Source organism: Hyaena hyaena, unplaced genomic scaffold, assembly GCF_003009895.1.
Source record: "Hyaena hyaena isolate Hyena2069 unplaced genomic scaffold, ASM300989v1 scaffold_1158, whole genome shotgun sequence".
Taxonomy (NCBI): Eukaryota; Metazoa; Chordata; class Mammalia; order Carnivora; family Hyaenidae; genus Hyaena; species Hyaena hyaena.
The window spans coordinates 414,558-431,131 of NW_024081790.1; the positions used below are offsets into that span (position 1 = coordinate 414,558).

General features: G+C 38.2%; 1 protein-coding gene across 3 annotated transcripts in view; it reads left to right on the forward strand.

The window, feature by feature from the left end:
- Positions 1-3,512: 3,512 nt before the first annotated feature.
- Positions 3,513-16,574, forward strand: part of MBTPS2 (membrane bound transcription factor peptidase, site 2) — a 39,573-nt gene continuing 26,511 nt past the window's right edge. For all 3 annotated transcript variants that reach the window (XM_039222557.1, XM_039222558.1, XM_039222559.1), the window contains exons 1-3: positions 3,513-3,693; positions 6,966-7,114; positions 9,659-9,902. In XM_039222557.1, the coding sequence (XP_039078488.1) occupies positions 3,619-3,693; positions 6,966-7,114; positions 9,659-9,902 (468 nt within the window). In that variant the 5' untranslated portion in view covers positions 3,513-3,618. The remainder of the gene's footprint in view (positions 3,694-6,965; positions 7,115-9,658; positions 9,903-16,574) is intronic.

Sequence of the window (16,574 nt, forward strand, 5' to 3'; positions counted from 1 at the left end):
ACTGTTTATTTCCAGGTATTCTTCTCTCCTTCCAGGTGATTACATTCCCTCTGCCTTTTACATTAAGTGCAACTATCTGACTACTTTTGGCTAATGAAACATGAGTGGAAGTAACATGTGCACCTCTGGGCCACAGCACTTCCCTGCCAGTGGCAGATACTCTAGTCATCTCCTTCTCTGCTATAGTGAACTCTGAAGCTCATTTTGAGATGTAAGCATGATAAAATGGTGGAGTATCCATCAGCATGCCAGCCCATGACAGATATATAGCACAAACAAAAAATAATTCTTTGTTGTTTTCAGTCCCTGAGGTTTTAGAATTTGTTACCCAAGCATAACCTCACTTATTTTGACTGGTATAATTTAGTGCCATAAAAGCAGAGCATAATGACCCCATAAGCAAACTATCAGCTTAAACTGATAAATAAATATTCCAGGGGTGCCTGGGTGGATTAGTCTGTTAAGCATAGGACTTCGGCTCAGGTCATGATCTCATGGTCCATGGGTTCCAGCCCTGTGTCGGGCTCTGTGCTGGCAGCTCAGAGCTTGGAGCTGCTTCGGATTCTGTATCTCCCTCACTCTGCCCCTCCCCTGCTCATGCTCTGTGTCTCCCTCTCAAAAATAAATAAGCATTAGGGGCGCTTGGGTGGCTCAGCTGGTTGAGCATCCGACTTCGGCTCAGGTCATGATCTCACAGTTTGTGGGTTCGAGCCCCACGTCAGGCTCTGTGCTGACAGCAAGCTCAGAGCCTGGAGCCTGTTTCAGATTCTGTATCTCTGTCTCTGTCTCTGTCTCTGTCTCTGTCTCTCTCTCTCTCTCTGACCCTCCCCTGCTTGTGCTGTCTGTCTCTGACTCTCAAAAATAAATAAAAAACATTTTTAAATTTTTTAAACAATAAATGAAATAAGCATTAAAAATTTTTTTACTTCCAGCATAAAACATCAAACTTTAAAAATCCAAATACTAATGTTTTTAATAATGAATTTGTAATAATATTTTTAAATTAATATCTAATGTTATATTTCATGATGATTCTGGTATCGCAGAAGTTCATTATATGATGACATATTTGGCTTTAGCCAAATACTGATTTTTAATATGAGGCTATTTTGCATTCAGCCAAAATAAAAATCTAGTGCCCCCTCTAAAAATAACATAATAAATTAAAATTGTATGAATAAAAGTTTGGCTCTGTGTCCTTTATTTAAAATAGTTACTAGAGCATGTGACTCGATATTGGAGTCATGAGCCCAAACACCAAGTTAGGTGTAGAGCTTCCTTAAATACGTACATACATACATACATACCTGACAGAAACCTGAAATGATCTGTAAATTAGGTCACAAATTTATTTGAAGGAAAAATACCTTGATCTTGTGGAATTCAGGAAGTTTTTGGCTGCCATCTTGCATCCTCTCTTCCATTGCCACCAGCTGGCTTCCACTACTGGTAAGTTCCAGAAACTAGCAGGATTCACTTCAGTGTTTTGTTTTGACTGCTGGGTCCCTGTCGAGAACACCAAGTCAGCTGAATAAGTAAATTTTTAGAGTGGGGACAGAAAAACACAATCAACTCATTTCCTACATATTTTGGGTAATCAGATAGCCACACAGTAGCTGACACTTGTCCCAGAAAAGGGCCCAGACAAGGCTTCAGCCTAACAGACAAAGATCTTAAGTTAATAGTCTATTCCAAGGGAAGAACAGTGTTAAAAACTACAGTCATTATGTAAGAGTGTACAAAGGTCAGTTCAAACACAACAGCCTACCAATAGTCTTAGTGTAGTTTTAAGCATTAATAACTTCAGAAGTACAAATTCTACAAACTTAAAACATTATTTGAAAGTAGAAATACCTAAATTTCTTTCATGCTTTAGTCTTGGGAATTTTTGAAGAGTAAATGTATTTCAACTTTTTGTTTCAATGTTTATTATCTTCAGTTGATAGACTGAAGAACTTGACATTTAAAGTTATTCAAAATTCACAAAATGAAATAAATGTAAAATAAATTTAAATAAATTTTCAAGTGATGGTTTTTACAAGTTTGCAGCAATTATCCTTCTGAAATTATCAAAACCTAAAACTGCACTAGACTGTTGGGGCACCTGTACATGGAAAACTGTGTGGTCACAGAGTGCTTGAATAGAAACTTTTATAATTCACATCTAGTTATGTACAAAATAAGTTGAAATATTTTATAACAACACATACACATGCATATATGCAAGGAAATGTAAAACTGAGTCATAAGGTCTCTTGAAGCTAGAAGAACATAGTGCTAAATCATTAAAACTCTAGGAAAAGGATGGGGAAATGAGACAAATCAGTAGCAATGTCTGGAATACAGCTTTCTAGTATTATACTATCATTTTTTTTTCGTTGGAGGCTGTTGAGAGTCCATTTTTATTTGGGATACTTGTTATTAAATAGTATTATGTTCTCAATATTAGTACTGATATTATTATTGCTAATGATGCTTTTTCAGAAAAGCTAACTTACAAAGACATGAACATTAAGAGAATGCAGAAAAACACTCTGTAAATATGAGTTTTCCTTCCCATTAGAGGTCATCTATTTCAGTGTTTCTCAATCTTGCCTCAACAGTGGAATGACCTAAGTAACTTAAAAAAATACTGACCCTTGGGTCCCACGCTGAGATTCTGATTCAATTAGTCTAGGCTGCAAAATGGGCAACCGAAATTTTAAAAGCCCTGCAATGATCCTATTATACAGTGAAGGCTGAGCGCCACTACTCCAGGTCAAGATATAATCAGGTATAGGTCAGCATAACAATATGTGCGGATATTCAGAACTCCAACTTTTAAAACATAGCCCCAATCTCAATTTTTATTATGGAAGGAGTTGCTAAATGAATCAACAGGGATGAATCTCAAAAAGACTACGATGAGCGAAATAAGCCAAACACAAAAGGGTATACCTATCGTATGTCTCTAGTTACATAAAGTTTAAATAAATTAGAACGGGGGCATGGAGGCGAGTTCGGATTGGGAAGGCACACGAAGGAAATTTCTGAGATGGGAACGTTCTCTATGTTGTTTAGGATACAAAGATATATATAGTTATCAAAACTAACAGAAATGGACAGTTGAGACCTTCATCATAATTTTGCTATATGTAAATTACACTTCAATTTTAAAAAAATAGAAGAAACATAATTACTTAAATCTGGATACCTAAAACCGGGTTTAAGAGGCGGAGATGATTATTACTTCAGATGACCCCAAACTCTCACTAGCTTAAATGGAATGGCAAACCCAAGGCCAGAACCGGAGAGTATAGAGAACCAACAGCAGGGAGGGCCAAAGCCTAAGAAATCGCTAGAGGGCTGGCAGCAAGAGCGCAGCAAACACCCAGACCTCAGCGCCCGAGTGTCCCATGAAAAGAAACCTCCGCGCTCTTTTCCGGTGTGCCCAAGTCTGTCTGTGTGTGCCATCCGGAAGCGTCCGAAGGGAAACGACGCCACCGCGAGAAAGGAACCGGTGGCAGCTTAGTTCCTGCGCGGATGCTGGGGCTGTAGGCGCCGCGCTTTCAGCTGGTTGCAGCTCCCAGGGAGGAAGACGCCGGGCCTCGCCTTCCCTACGCTGCCTCCGCCACTGCCATGATTCCGGTGTCGCTGGTGGTAGTGGTGGTAGGCGGCTGGACTGCCGTCTACCTGACCGACTTGGTGCTGAAGGTGAGGGCCTCGGGTCTAAAGCCGAAGCCCGCGGTGTCCAGGGCCGAGGCGCAAGGCCCCAGGCCTTTTCCCATCCCTCGCGCCTTCCGGGCTGGAAGCCGCGCGGCCGATACCCACGTGCGCCTTTCCGCGTGTCGCCCTGGCCTCGTGGAGTAAATAAAACACCACGGGGCCCCGGCAGGGGTGTGGCGGTCTGCGCTGCTGCCGCAGTGGCATTGCGGGTCAGTGCAGGCCCCGCCGCTTTCGGGTCCTGCCCGGGAGACGCCAGTAGTGGGCTTGGGAGGGCCGGGGTGATACCACACCCCGCTGCATTGCACCTGGGAGGAAAATTAAAAGTCGCTTAGGAAAGGCATTGTTTCTCCCCATTGTCTTTAAGGCCACGACCCTCCAAAGTCTCTCGTATTGGAATGAATCTAAATCGAGTTATGATTTAAACCTGTAGTCACAAACTTTAAGGTGCATGCAGTCATCATGGGTTCCTGTTTAAATTCGAATTCTGATTCGGCAGGTTTGGGGCGGGGCCTATGATTCTGCATTTGTAGCCAGCTCCTATGTGCTACCAATGCTGTTAGTTTACGGACCATACTTCAGAGTAGCATCATCAGGTAACAAGGACTTAGGTAACTAGTTTCTGACTACTCCACTTCTAGTTTGCAGCCTGCACTCACTTTTTCACACTAAACCTCTTCGCCCACCCCACACATACACCCTTGGTGTACGGTGCACTCTTCAGTTATTTGGGAAGGATAGCAAAAATTATGCACAATTGTCTGACCACATGCTTCTAGCAACCTTTGGAATTGAACTGGGGCGGGGGGAGATAAAGTCATTATACAGATTTTATTTCACAATACAGTTCTCAAATATTTAATAAAACCTTCATGTTATGAATACCACTTAAAATAGAAGATTATAGTTTAGTATTGTGTGCTTTAGGTGTAACAGTAAAATGAAATGATACTTGTGCTTCTTTGTTGCATTTAAACTTGCAAAGTGAGGAGATTATAGAGTCCTTAGAACACGGTTGAGTTCAGCCACTTCCCAGCCTTTGTGACCTTGGCCAAATTACTCTCTGTGCCTGGGTTTCTTCATCTTCAAAAAGTAAGGAACTTCTAAGATTGTAGAGAGGATTTCGTTAGTTCATACATGTAAAGCTTTGCTACTCCACCTGAAATTCAAGGAGCAGCAGCTCTTGCATCATCTGGGGGCTTGTCAGAAATGTACAATCTTAGGCCTTCTCCCTAACCTACAGAATCAGAATCTGAATCTTTACAAGATCCTTTGGTGCTTCCTCTGCAGGTACCTGACATAGTGTTTAGCATATCATAAGCAGTACAGGCCACTGCTTCTTTAAACAGTAATTTTATTGTCTAGAAAAAACAAAAACCACATGACTTCTTCATGTTGCATACGTAACAAAATTCCAAAATAAAGGTCGCCTGGGTGGCTCAATCAGTTAAGCATCTGACTCTTAGTTTCAGCTCAGGTCATGATCTCACAGTTTGTGAGTTCTAGCCCTGCATCAGGCTCTGTGCTGACAGCGCAGAACCTACTTGGGATTCTCTCTCTCCCTCTCTCTGTGCCCCTCCTTTGCGCTCTCTGTCTGTCTGTCTCTCTCTCTCTCAAACTAAATAAAACTTAAAATATTTTTTTTAATCCCAAATAAAAAGAATTTTTCAAACCTCTACAGTCTCTGGTCAAGTGTGTGAGGTTATCAGGTTACTTTAATTTCAGTAACAGCCCCTAGTTCCCCAACAGAGTACTATTCCTTGAGCAAAAGACCTAATGCTCACTCAGAGTAACTGCCTGGGGAGTGGAGAGACCTCAAGTTTTAGGAGTCTGTACCTTCAGCTTCTCTGCTTCTAACTTGGTCTCCTCTTCCACCTTTGGTTCTTCTAGGATTTCCTCAGTAGACATCTACTGAAGGGGTGTGTTGCTCTACTTTTCTAAGTCTTAGAAAACAAGCAGGCTTAAAAAACTTCACTGAGACTGAGAACAGAGAACATTACAGGTGCAAAGACAAACCGATGCTGGTATTCAGTCAGGTCATTTTTTTATGACTGTGATAGGGCTGAAATATCCTAGCGACAAATTTCTCAAATGGATTGCATCAATATGACAAAATACCTAACTATTTACTGTAACTGAAGGGTAAAAGGGGTCATTGTCAGGGTATAAAAAACAACTTTATATCATCCAAAATCCTATATTACTCAAGGACTTCAAACTTCCCTAAAGATAAAACTTGTTAGGCTGTGTATAAGCAGCTATCCCATCAACACTGAAAAATGTAAGTTACTAAGACCAGTTTGGTTTTATCAAAGTTTTGTACTTCTACATGATCAAAGGCAGCTTAGTCTTAGGGTTGTTCCTCATAAGAGGATACACAGCACCGATTCCAACTAACCTGTCCTCTGTTGGATTGGTTGGAGGTCTTTTTAAATTATAACACAAGACCTCTTTCTGTGGTAACAGGCTTCTAGATCTCTGCTGTCCAATGTGGGAGCCACTAACTACATGTGGTCATGGAGCATTTGAAATGTGCTATAACACTGACACTGGATTCAAAGACTGATGTACAAATAAGTAAATGAAATGTAAAGTATTTAAATGGGTTTTTTATATGGATTACATACTGAAATGATAATATCTTGGATATTTTTAGTTAAAAATTATGTTTAAATTAATCTGCTTCTGTTTACTTTTTAAAACTCAGCTACTAGAAAATTTAAAATTACATTTGTGGTTCACATATGTCTGTTGGACAGCGCTGTTCTAACCTTGACAAACTTCTGTAAAGGGCCAGAAGATAAGTAGTTTAGGTTTTGTGAGCCACATAGGGTCTCTGACACATAGTCTTGATTTTTTGTTGTCTTTTTTTATAATCCCTTAAAAATGTAAAAACCATCCTTAGGTCATAGACTGTACAAAAACAGGCTGTATGGAACACTTGGTTGGCTCAGTTGATAGAACATGCAACTCTTGATTTCAGGGGTTGTGAATTTGAGCCCCACATTGGGCGTTTAAATTACTTTAAAAAAAAAAAAAGGCTACAGCCCACATTTGACCCACAGGCTATAGTTTGCCAGACCCTAACCTCAACAGACCAGCTAGTCTGAGATCTTTACTTTAATATCTTGAAGGATAAACATAAATCTTTATAAGTATTTGGGCAGTCAGTATCTTCCTTTCCTATAGAAAAGACTTCTTTCTGATTTTCCTAAACATCATGTTCTTCACAACTGACTGATGTGGAACTTTTTCTCTCCTAGTCATCTGTGTATTTTAAGCATTCCTATGAAGACTGGCTGGAAAACAATGGATTGAGCGTCTCTCCTTTTCACATAAGGTGGCAAACTGCTGTTTTCAATCGTGCCTTTTACAGTTGGGGACGGCGGAAAGCGAGGATGCTTTACCAGTGGTATTCTTCATTTTTTTTCTTTTTGGCTTAAATTAATCATTATGATCATGAGAAATGCTTGTTAAGTGAACTGTGTCCATCATTTTTAATCTACTGAGTTTGAAAATATTAACAGTATAAAGCTTTTCTGGTTTTATATAAATTTAAATGGGATTACCTCATTGTGCTTTTACATACATCAAAAATCAAGGTTCCGTACCTTATCTGGTTAGTAGATACATGGGTGCACATGCAAAACAGTTCAGTGAGCTGTACATTTGACACTTGTGCACTTCACTGTGTAAGTTATTCACTAATAGAAATACAAAACAATTGGAGCATTTTCCATCCCGAAACTAATTCTAATTAGTTTCTAATTATCCCCTATCATAACACATAGAAACATGGGTCCTGGGGGTCATAGGATACCAAAAAGTCTGCAGGCTTTCCCCTATACTTCTTTTCTGATAGCCCTCCAGGGGAATGATATTTAAAATATTTCACAACCAGTAAAGCATATGCGTAAGCCATTAGGGAAAATGGCCAGCCAGATTGTAGCAGCAGGGTTCTGGAGTCCCTTGGCCATGCCAGGCATACCCCTTTAAGTTTAAAAAAAGTTTTTTTTAAATCAAAGAGCATATTGTTGATTGTTAGGAGGTTTATAATGATCTCTGGGCCACCCTAGAGACCAACACATTTTGTAGTTGACAGAATTTCTAGTATGGGTGTAGGGGGCCTTTGTCTAAATTCCTTTTTGCTAAAAATTTAGCTCCACGTGGCATAGAGCTAAATGTAAACAGATCATTAAAAAGCAGAGAATGCAACAGAAAATCAAAGCAAGCAGAATAGAAAGAAGGAAATAATAAAGAGCAGAAATCAGAGAAATAAAAACTGTACAGTAAAAATCAGCAAAGCCAAATGTTGGTTCTTTGAAAAGAGTAATAAAACTGATAAACCCCTTCCATAATTCTGAAGAAGAAAACACAAGTAACAAAAATTACAATTGAATGGTTACTATCAAAAAGATAAGTAACAAGCATTAATGAGGATGCTGAGAAAAGGGAAACCTCATGCACTATTGATGGTAATATAAATTGGTGAAACCACTGTGGGAAATAATATGGAGGTTCCTCAAAAATATTAACAACTGAAATACCACCAGATGGTAGCTACACTTGTGGTGAGCATAGCCTAATGTGTAAACTTGTTGAATCACTTTGTTGTACACTGAAACTACTGTAACATTGTGTGTCAACTATACTTCAATTAAAAAAAAGGAAATACCATATGATCTAGTAATTCCACTAATGGATATTTACCCAAAGAAAACAAAAGCACTAATTCAAAAAGATATATGCACCCCTATGTTATTGCAGCATTATTTACAATAGCCGTGATATGGAAGCAACCTGAGTGTCCATCAATAGATGAATGGATAAAGAGGATGTGGTATATATACATAATGGAATATTACTCAGCCATAAAAAAGAATGAGATCTTGCCATTTGCAACAACATGGATGGACCTAGAAGGTATTACTCTAAGTGAACTAAGTTAGAGAAAGACAAATACCATATGATTCCACTTACATATGGAATGTAAAGAACAGCCAAACAAAAAATAAGCAGAGTCCTAAATTCAGAAAACAAACTGGTAGTTACCAGAAGGGAGGTAGGAAGGGGTATGGGTGAAATAAATAAAGGGGATTAAGAGGTACAACTCCCAGTTACAAAATAAGTCACAGAGATGAAAAAGTACAGCATAGGGAATATAGTCAATAAAATTATAATAATATTATACGTTGACTACACTTATCATGGTGAGTCTTGAATAATGTATAGAATCAATATGTTGTACACCTGGAAGTAATACAACAGTGTATGTTAATTGTACTTCAATTTTTAAAAAATCAGAATTGAGAAAAGGGAATATTACTGCAGATTCCATCAACATTTTTTTAAAATGAAATAATTGTGAACACCTCCATGCCTATAAATTTGACAATGTAGATGAAATGGACAAACTTGTTGAAAAACACAATTTACCAAAAAGTGAGGAAATGCAATAGATTCCCAACAATAGAAGGGTAATTTGTAATTATTAAAACAGTAGAAGAAGGAAACTGTTGTTAAATTTTACCATTTTAATATTTAAGCTCATCACAAAATAATAGCTGAAATAAAATGCAAACAAAAGAACTGGAGATAAAAAAGAAATGGATGTCTATAATGTCAAAAGAATTGTCATAATTAAATGAGAACAAGATCATAACAATTGTATGTAAATGAGCAAAAGACATTAGAGGAAAGAAACTTTTTACTGGGAACAATAGTCAGCCTCTTCAGTTAGTGAGAATTGTAAATTATTACAACTGCTTACAAGAGACTTAAAACTGCCTGTGGTTCATTCACTCACATATCTCAAGTTCAGGTAGGAAAATGAGGCAGAGTTATTGAAATTTTTAGCCATTATTTTGAAGCTATGAAATGTGGCTGGTCGTTAAATTTGCTAACCCATGAATTGTGAGGAAGTGTATGTTTACGTGATTTTACTTCCTCCCGACAGGTTCAATTTTGGAATGGTGTTTGGCGTAATTGCTATGTTCAGCTCTTTTTTTCTCCTGGGGAAAACGCTGATGCAGACTTTGGCACAAATGATGGCTGACTCACCCTCTTCTTATTCTTCTTCCTCTTCCTCCTCTTCCTCTTCTTCCTCTTCCTCCTCTTCCTCCTCTTCCTCTTCATCGTCTTCCTCTTCCTCCTCTTCTTCCTCCTCCTCACTTCACAGTGAACAAGTGCTACAAGTTGTGGTAAGTACCTTCTTTTTGCTTTAAGTTTATTTCAACATGAATATAAGATATTTCTTCTGGCTAGCGTAACTCCTATCCATATTATAAATATGGAAACAGACAAAAAGTCTCATGATTTCTCAAACTACCTGCTTAAGCAAAAGTATTAATAGGAATGTAGCAAAGATTTGTTCGAATATGTATTAGTGATGGTAGTAGAGGAGGAGGAGGAGTATAGCAGTATTAGTGATAGAACAAATAGACCACCATCAAAACTGTCTACAATTACACAGATATTTGATCTAATTCATGGTATCTTCTTGAGGTGTTAAATGATTGTTTCTATCAAGGAATAAGCATGCTGATTTAAGATCTCTATAATGTATAAATAAATTGCATTTTAACCCTATGCAAAGTGTTCCCCTTTCCTCTTCATGTCTTTCAGACTAACCAATAATATCCTTTTAATTAAAAGATAAGACCTTGAATGGTCACTGTGATTTCCTGATGTGAAGAATAATGTGCTGAGTTTTACTCCTTAGACTGTAAGCCATTTATAATAATTCTCATTTCAAAGCACATGAATAAGCCTATACCTTATTGATCCATGTCTTCAGAGTTTAGAAGGGTGCTTTACCATTGACTAACTTTTCTTTCAGATTTCTCACATGTATAGTTTTTATTTCAATGAGTTGTGGATGTTATGTTCTTAATCATGCTCTTATTAATGGAATAGACTACTTAAGACCTAATTACATACTTTTTAACTCATATTTTTGTGGTTTCTACTAGGTTGGGTCACTATGGGGATATTTAGAAGCCATTTGTAGAGAATGATAATGAATCTCTCTTATGGTAATAGCTCTTTTTTAGAGGTTAAAAGGATTTTCCAGGTAAGGCCTTAGAAGAGATTATTTATTTCCTCAACATTTACTAAGTGTATTCTGCTTACTGGCCATATGCTGAGTCCTGCTTATATGGGGAACAAAATCCAATCCTAGCACTCATGGAGGTTTTAGTCTAAAGGGACGGCTGCTGTGATTGTGCTGAAATTGGACAGAGTACAAGGTGCTATGGGAACAGAGAAAAGGCATACTGAGATGTGCCTGGCACTGGGAAGAGAGGAGAGGAGGGCTTTAAGGGAAGGGTAAGGAGAGTCCTCATAGCCTCTAAGGAAAGATGGTAATTGAGCATCCCAGTAACAGAGGGAACCATGTAATTTAGAGAGGTTGGGGGGGTAGGGGAGAATAATAGAATAATAATAAAACCTAGGTAATATATGTGCTTTCTTTGTGAGGTTTTTGTGCCCATTTTATTTTATTCTTGTAACAATCTAGGGGTAAGTATCTCATCACAAATGAGTAAACCAAGGCAGAGAGATGTTAAGTCATTTGCCTGCAGGCATAGCTCATAAATAGTGGGTCCATCACTCACCCACCACTGACCTCAGAGCCATTGTGCTCTACTCCCTTGAGAATGACCACTAATTCTTAAGGAACTATAAACTAACTTTGACCTGTGTCTAGTTATATGGTATATGATGCAGGAGATAAAATAAGAAATACAGTTAGTGCCTGGGTTATGAAGGACCATCCTAAGAAGTTTTGATTATTTGGGGTGTCTGTGTGGCTTAGTTGGTAGAGCATGTGACTCTTGCTCTTGGGTTGTGAGTTCAAGCCCAACGGTGGGTGTTGAGATTACGAAGTAGTTTTGATTTTTACTTATAGATAACAGGTCTGTATAAAATGGACCAAAGTTGGGTTACACTGAAGATGAGAAGACCATATTAGAGGGCACTTTGGAATAATTCACTGTAAAAGTGATACTGATCTAAACTAAATTGGTGGTGAGAAGAATGAAGGAGGAATATTTAAAGGGTCCTTTAGAGTGGAGTTCTCAGACGTTGGTGTTTTTTTTTTTTTTTTTTTTAAATGTTTAATTTATTTCTAGGAGACAGAGAGAGACAGCGTGAGCAGGGGAGGGTCAGAGAGAGAGGGAGTCACAGACTGAAACAGGCTCCAGGCTCTGAGCTGGCAGTCAGCACAGAGCCCGACGCGGGGCTCGAACCCACGAACCGCGAGATCATGACCTAAGCTAAAGTCGGACGCTTAACCGACTAAGCCACCCAGGCGCCCCTCAGACGTTGGTGTTTAAGTGATTGTGAGACTGGAATAAGAGGGAAGAGTTAAGCATAAGTCTCAGGCTACACGATTGGTTATTGTTTGCCAAAGAAGAGGATAATAGAGAAAGGAGGAGGTTGGCAAGAAATGGGATCATTCACCTGTCTGCCTACTAGGATTTGAATGGCAAAGTGTTGCTCAGAGAAGAAATTATTTCTTCTTTCTGCTTCTCATTTTGTTCATAGAGCTCACAAAAATTTTTACTCTGTTAGGAGACTCCTGCTTTGGAATCATGAAGTCAGCTACCCTCTCTAGTCCACTGTGCATATTTATGTATGCGTTTAAGAATGTTCTGTCTCGGGGCGCCTGGGTGGCTTAGTCGGTTAAGCGTCCGACTTTCGCTTAGGTCATGATCTCGCGGTCCGTGGGTTCGAGCCCCGCGTCGGGCCCTGTGCTGACTGCCAGCTCAGAGCCTGGAGCCTGTTTCAGTCTGTGACTCCCTCTCTCTCTGACCCTCCCCTGCTCACGCTGTCTCTCTCTCTCTCCTAGAAATAAATAAAACATTAAAAAAAAAATTTTTTTTAAAGAAAAAAAAAAAAAAGAATGTTCTGTCTCAAAAAAAAAAAAGAATGTTCTGTCTCCTGGGGTGCATGGGTGGCTCAGTTGGTTAAGCATCTGACTTCAGCTCAGGTCATGATCTGAAAATTTGTGGGTTTGAACCCCGCATCAGGCTCTGCACTGACAGCTCAGAACCTGGAGCCTGCTTCAGATTCTATGTCTCCCTCTCTCTCTGTCGCATCCCACTTGTGTTCTCTCTCCCTCAAAAATAAATAAACATTGTGGGACGCCTGGGTGGCTCAGTTAGTGGAGCATTCAACTTAGGCTCAGGTCATGATCTCGTGGTTCGTGGGTTCAAGCCCCACATCGGGCTCTGTGCTGACAGCTTGCTCAGAGCCTGGAGCTCGCTTCGGATTCTGTGTCTCCTCTCTCTGGCCCTCCTACGTTCACACTCTGTCTCTTTCTGTGTCTCAAATATAAATAAATGTAAAAAAAATGTTTTTAATAAATAAATAAACATTAAAAAAAGAAAAAAACAATGTTCTATTTCCCAACTTTGACATGTTTACATTGTAATACCTATATCCTTGTTCAGTATTAATTCCCCAAAACCTGGCACTCTGTCATTGAGAGATCAGAATTCTGGTACATCTAATATCCTGTGTGATCATGGCCAAGACAGAGGGACAGTCACATACTGTTGCCAATAAATATGACCTATCATCTGTTTGTATAGTCACACACTCAAATCCTTACCTAATCTCATTATTACATCCATAAGATAATAAAGCAAAGGAACCAATGTCCTGTGGAATCCATCCTACTGAGTTATTTGACATAAAGTTAAGATAACCAGGATATTTTGTGATGTCTAAAAATGTAGAAGAATTAATCTTAGGGTTTCTGGATTGCTCAGTCAGTTAAGCATCCAACTTCGGCTCAGGTCATAATCTTGCAGTTCCTGAGTTCGAGCCCCGCATCAGGCTCTGTGCTGACAGCTCACAGGCTGGAGCCTGCTTCCGATTCTGTGTTTCCCTCTCTCTCTGCCCCTCCCCTGCTTGTGTGCACTCCCTCTCGTTCTCTTTCTCTCTCTGTCTCTCTCAAAAATAAACATTAAAAAATTTTAAGAATTAATCTTAAGTACATAAATTTAGAGAGGGGTCAGAAAAAAGGAAGCTACTGTTCTGAACAGGCAGACACCTGACAACATGGAAATGGAGCAGGTATGTAGAAGAAGGTACCCTGATACTCTTAGAAAAAATTGCTTAGTAGAGTCTGAGTAAAGAGAACTTCAGATAATGCACATCGTAAAAATGTCCATATATTTGACCATTTACTTCTACTACACCACCCTCTAGGACTCTAGCTTTAGGTAAACACTTCTGAATATGGAAAAAAATAGTATTCATCACATTATTATCTTTACATTATTTATTATTATGAAGAATTAGAAATAACCACAATATATAATTGAAGAATGCTTAAGTTGTGGGATTGTCATTCAGTGAAATATTATGTATACATTAAAAGTGAAGGTTATGAAAACTAGTTTCATAACTAGGGAAAAGCTGCTTGGAATTAATGAATTTAGAAAGCGATCCAAGCAACATGGTTTGAATCTCCTCTTCATTTACTAAAGGAGTGTTAAAAGTAAAATTCCTCTGTGTAGAAAAATAAATTCCAGTTGACTTAAAATTGAAACAAAATCATAAAAGACCTTGAAGGACAAAAAAATGTGTTTCTGCTTATATGAACACAGAATGAGGAAGACATAAGCATAAAACTAATGGCAGAAACCATGAATATTGGGAAATCTGACTACATAAAAATTTTATATATCAAAAATCTAAAAGAAAAAAGGCAAAAGAACTTGCAAATACATCTATGATATGTATTACAGAGGACTGTCAATTGATATTTGAAGTGATCCTACAGAGCAATAAGAAAAACATAAATACTCTAGGAGAAAAAAATAGATAAATCATGAGTAGGCTACTCACAAAAGACTTATCAATGGTCAGAAGTAGGGGAAAAGCTGAGTTTTAATAATAAAGAAATATAAATCAAAAAGTGAAATACTTTTTATTTCCCTCAAATTGCAGATTTGAATAAATAAGCTTGCCCAAGGCTATGAAGGGTCTGCTTTTGGAGAACAGTTTGATAAGTATCCAAGTCCTTTAAATTTTGTGTAATGATAGCATTTGTTACCCTCTCCATAAAGCATAATGTTCTTTTTTTTTTTTTTTTTTTTTTTTAAGAGAGAGTGCAAGTGGGCTGGGGGCCAGAGGAAGAGAGAGAGAATTAGAGAATCTCAATCAGGCTCCACCCTCAGCACTGAGCCCAAAACAGGGCTCGATCCCACAACCCTGAGACCATGACCTGAGCTGAAATCAAGAGTCAGATGCTCAACCGACTGAGCCACCCAGGATCCCTGAAGCATAATGTTAAATGTGGAATAAGGATTATCTCATTTAATCCTCAACATTACCCTTTTATGTAAATGTGGTTATTTCCATTTTAATAATGAGATAATTGCCCTGTTGGAACAGGGAATAATCTAAATTTCCTTGAGATCACTTAGCTAGTTAGTGATGGATCCAAAATGTCAAACCCAAGTGGCCTATGTCCAGACCCTGAACCAACCATGCTTGTTTAAGAATTTATTCCCCCAAAATATTTTGCTATATGTGTCAAATATGTTTATGACAGTACTTATAAGAGCAGAAACTTTTAAAACAATTAATGCCCAACAGTCTAGTTTATAGAACACAGTACAGCTCTTAGAAATCATGTTGAACCCTTTCGCACTTGGCACTACTAGGTATTTATCCAAAGGATATAGGAGTATTAATTCAAAGGGGCACAGGTACCCCAATGTTTATAGCAGTACTATCGACAATAGCCAAAGTATGGAAAGAGCCCAAATGTCCATCAACTGGTGGATGGATAAAACATGTGATACATTTACACAATGGAATACTACTCGGTGATCAAAAAGAATGAAATCTTGCCATTTACAACAACATGGATAGAACTAGAGGGTATTATGCTAAGCGAAATAAGTCAGAGAAAGACAAATATATGATTTCACTCGTAGAATTTAAGGTACAAAACAGATGAACATAAGGGAGGGAGGCAAAAGTAATTAAGAAAAAAGAGGAAGATAAACCATAAAGAGACTCTTAAATACAGAGAACAAACTGAGGGTTGCTGAAGGAGTGTTGGGTGAGGTGATGGGCTAAATGGGCAAGGGGAATTAAGGAGGACAGTTGTTGGGATGAGCACTGAGTGCTACATGTAAGTGATGAATCACAAAATTCTATTCCTGAAATCATTCGTATACTGTATGATAACCAACTGGGATTTAAATTTTAAAAAATAAAAATAAATAAAGAAATCATGTTGCATGAGAAAACACTCATGGAAAAAATGTTTGTGATACTATTGAGGGGGCAGATGTCAAAACTGTATGTATAATAATTCTTAAAAATATTGTATATGAAAAGACTAGAAGAACTACATTAAAACATTGAGAATTATTTTTGGTTTTGTACTTTGGGAACGGGAATATAGTCTTCTGTTTTTCTTTTGAGTTTTCCAGTTTTTCTGCTTTAAGCACATTTTATAATTAAAGTAATAAGAGGAAGAATTTCCTCTAGAAGGATACTTTTAGGGTCCCAACTCCTAGACTGGGAGAAATAGATGCTCAGTATGTAAATAATATAAATGATGCCTGGTGTGCCCCACTTAACCTAATTTATAGAATCCTTAACAGATGACATAACTCAAGAGTGATTATTTATCGTATGAGAAGATTCTTGAGTATTTAAAAAACTTTACCATGCAGCCCTTACAATAGCAAATTTCCCTTGTGTATGCAGTGATACATTATATATGCATCATCTTAGGAGCATGTGATTGTAAGACAACTTCTGCTGCTTCATAGGTCTTTACTAAGTCTATATGTCCCAAATAACTTACTTTCTGCATTAAATTTCAATTTTAATATAATACT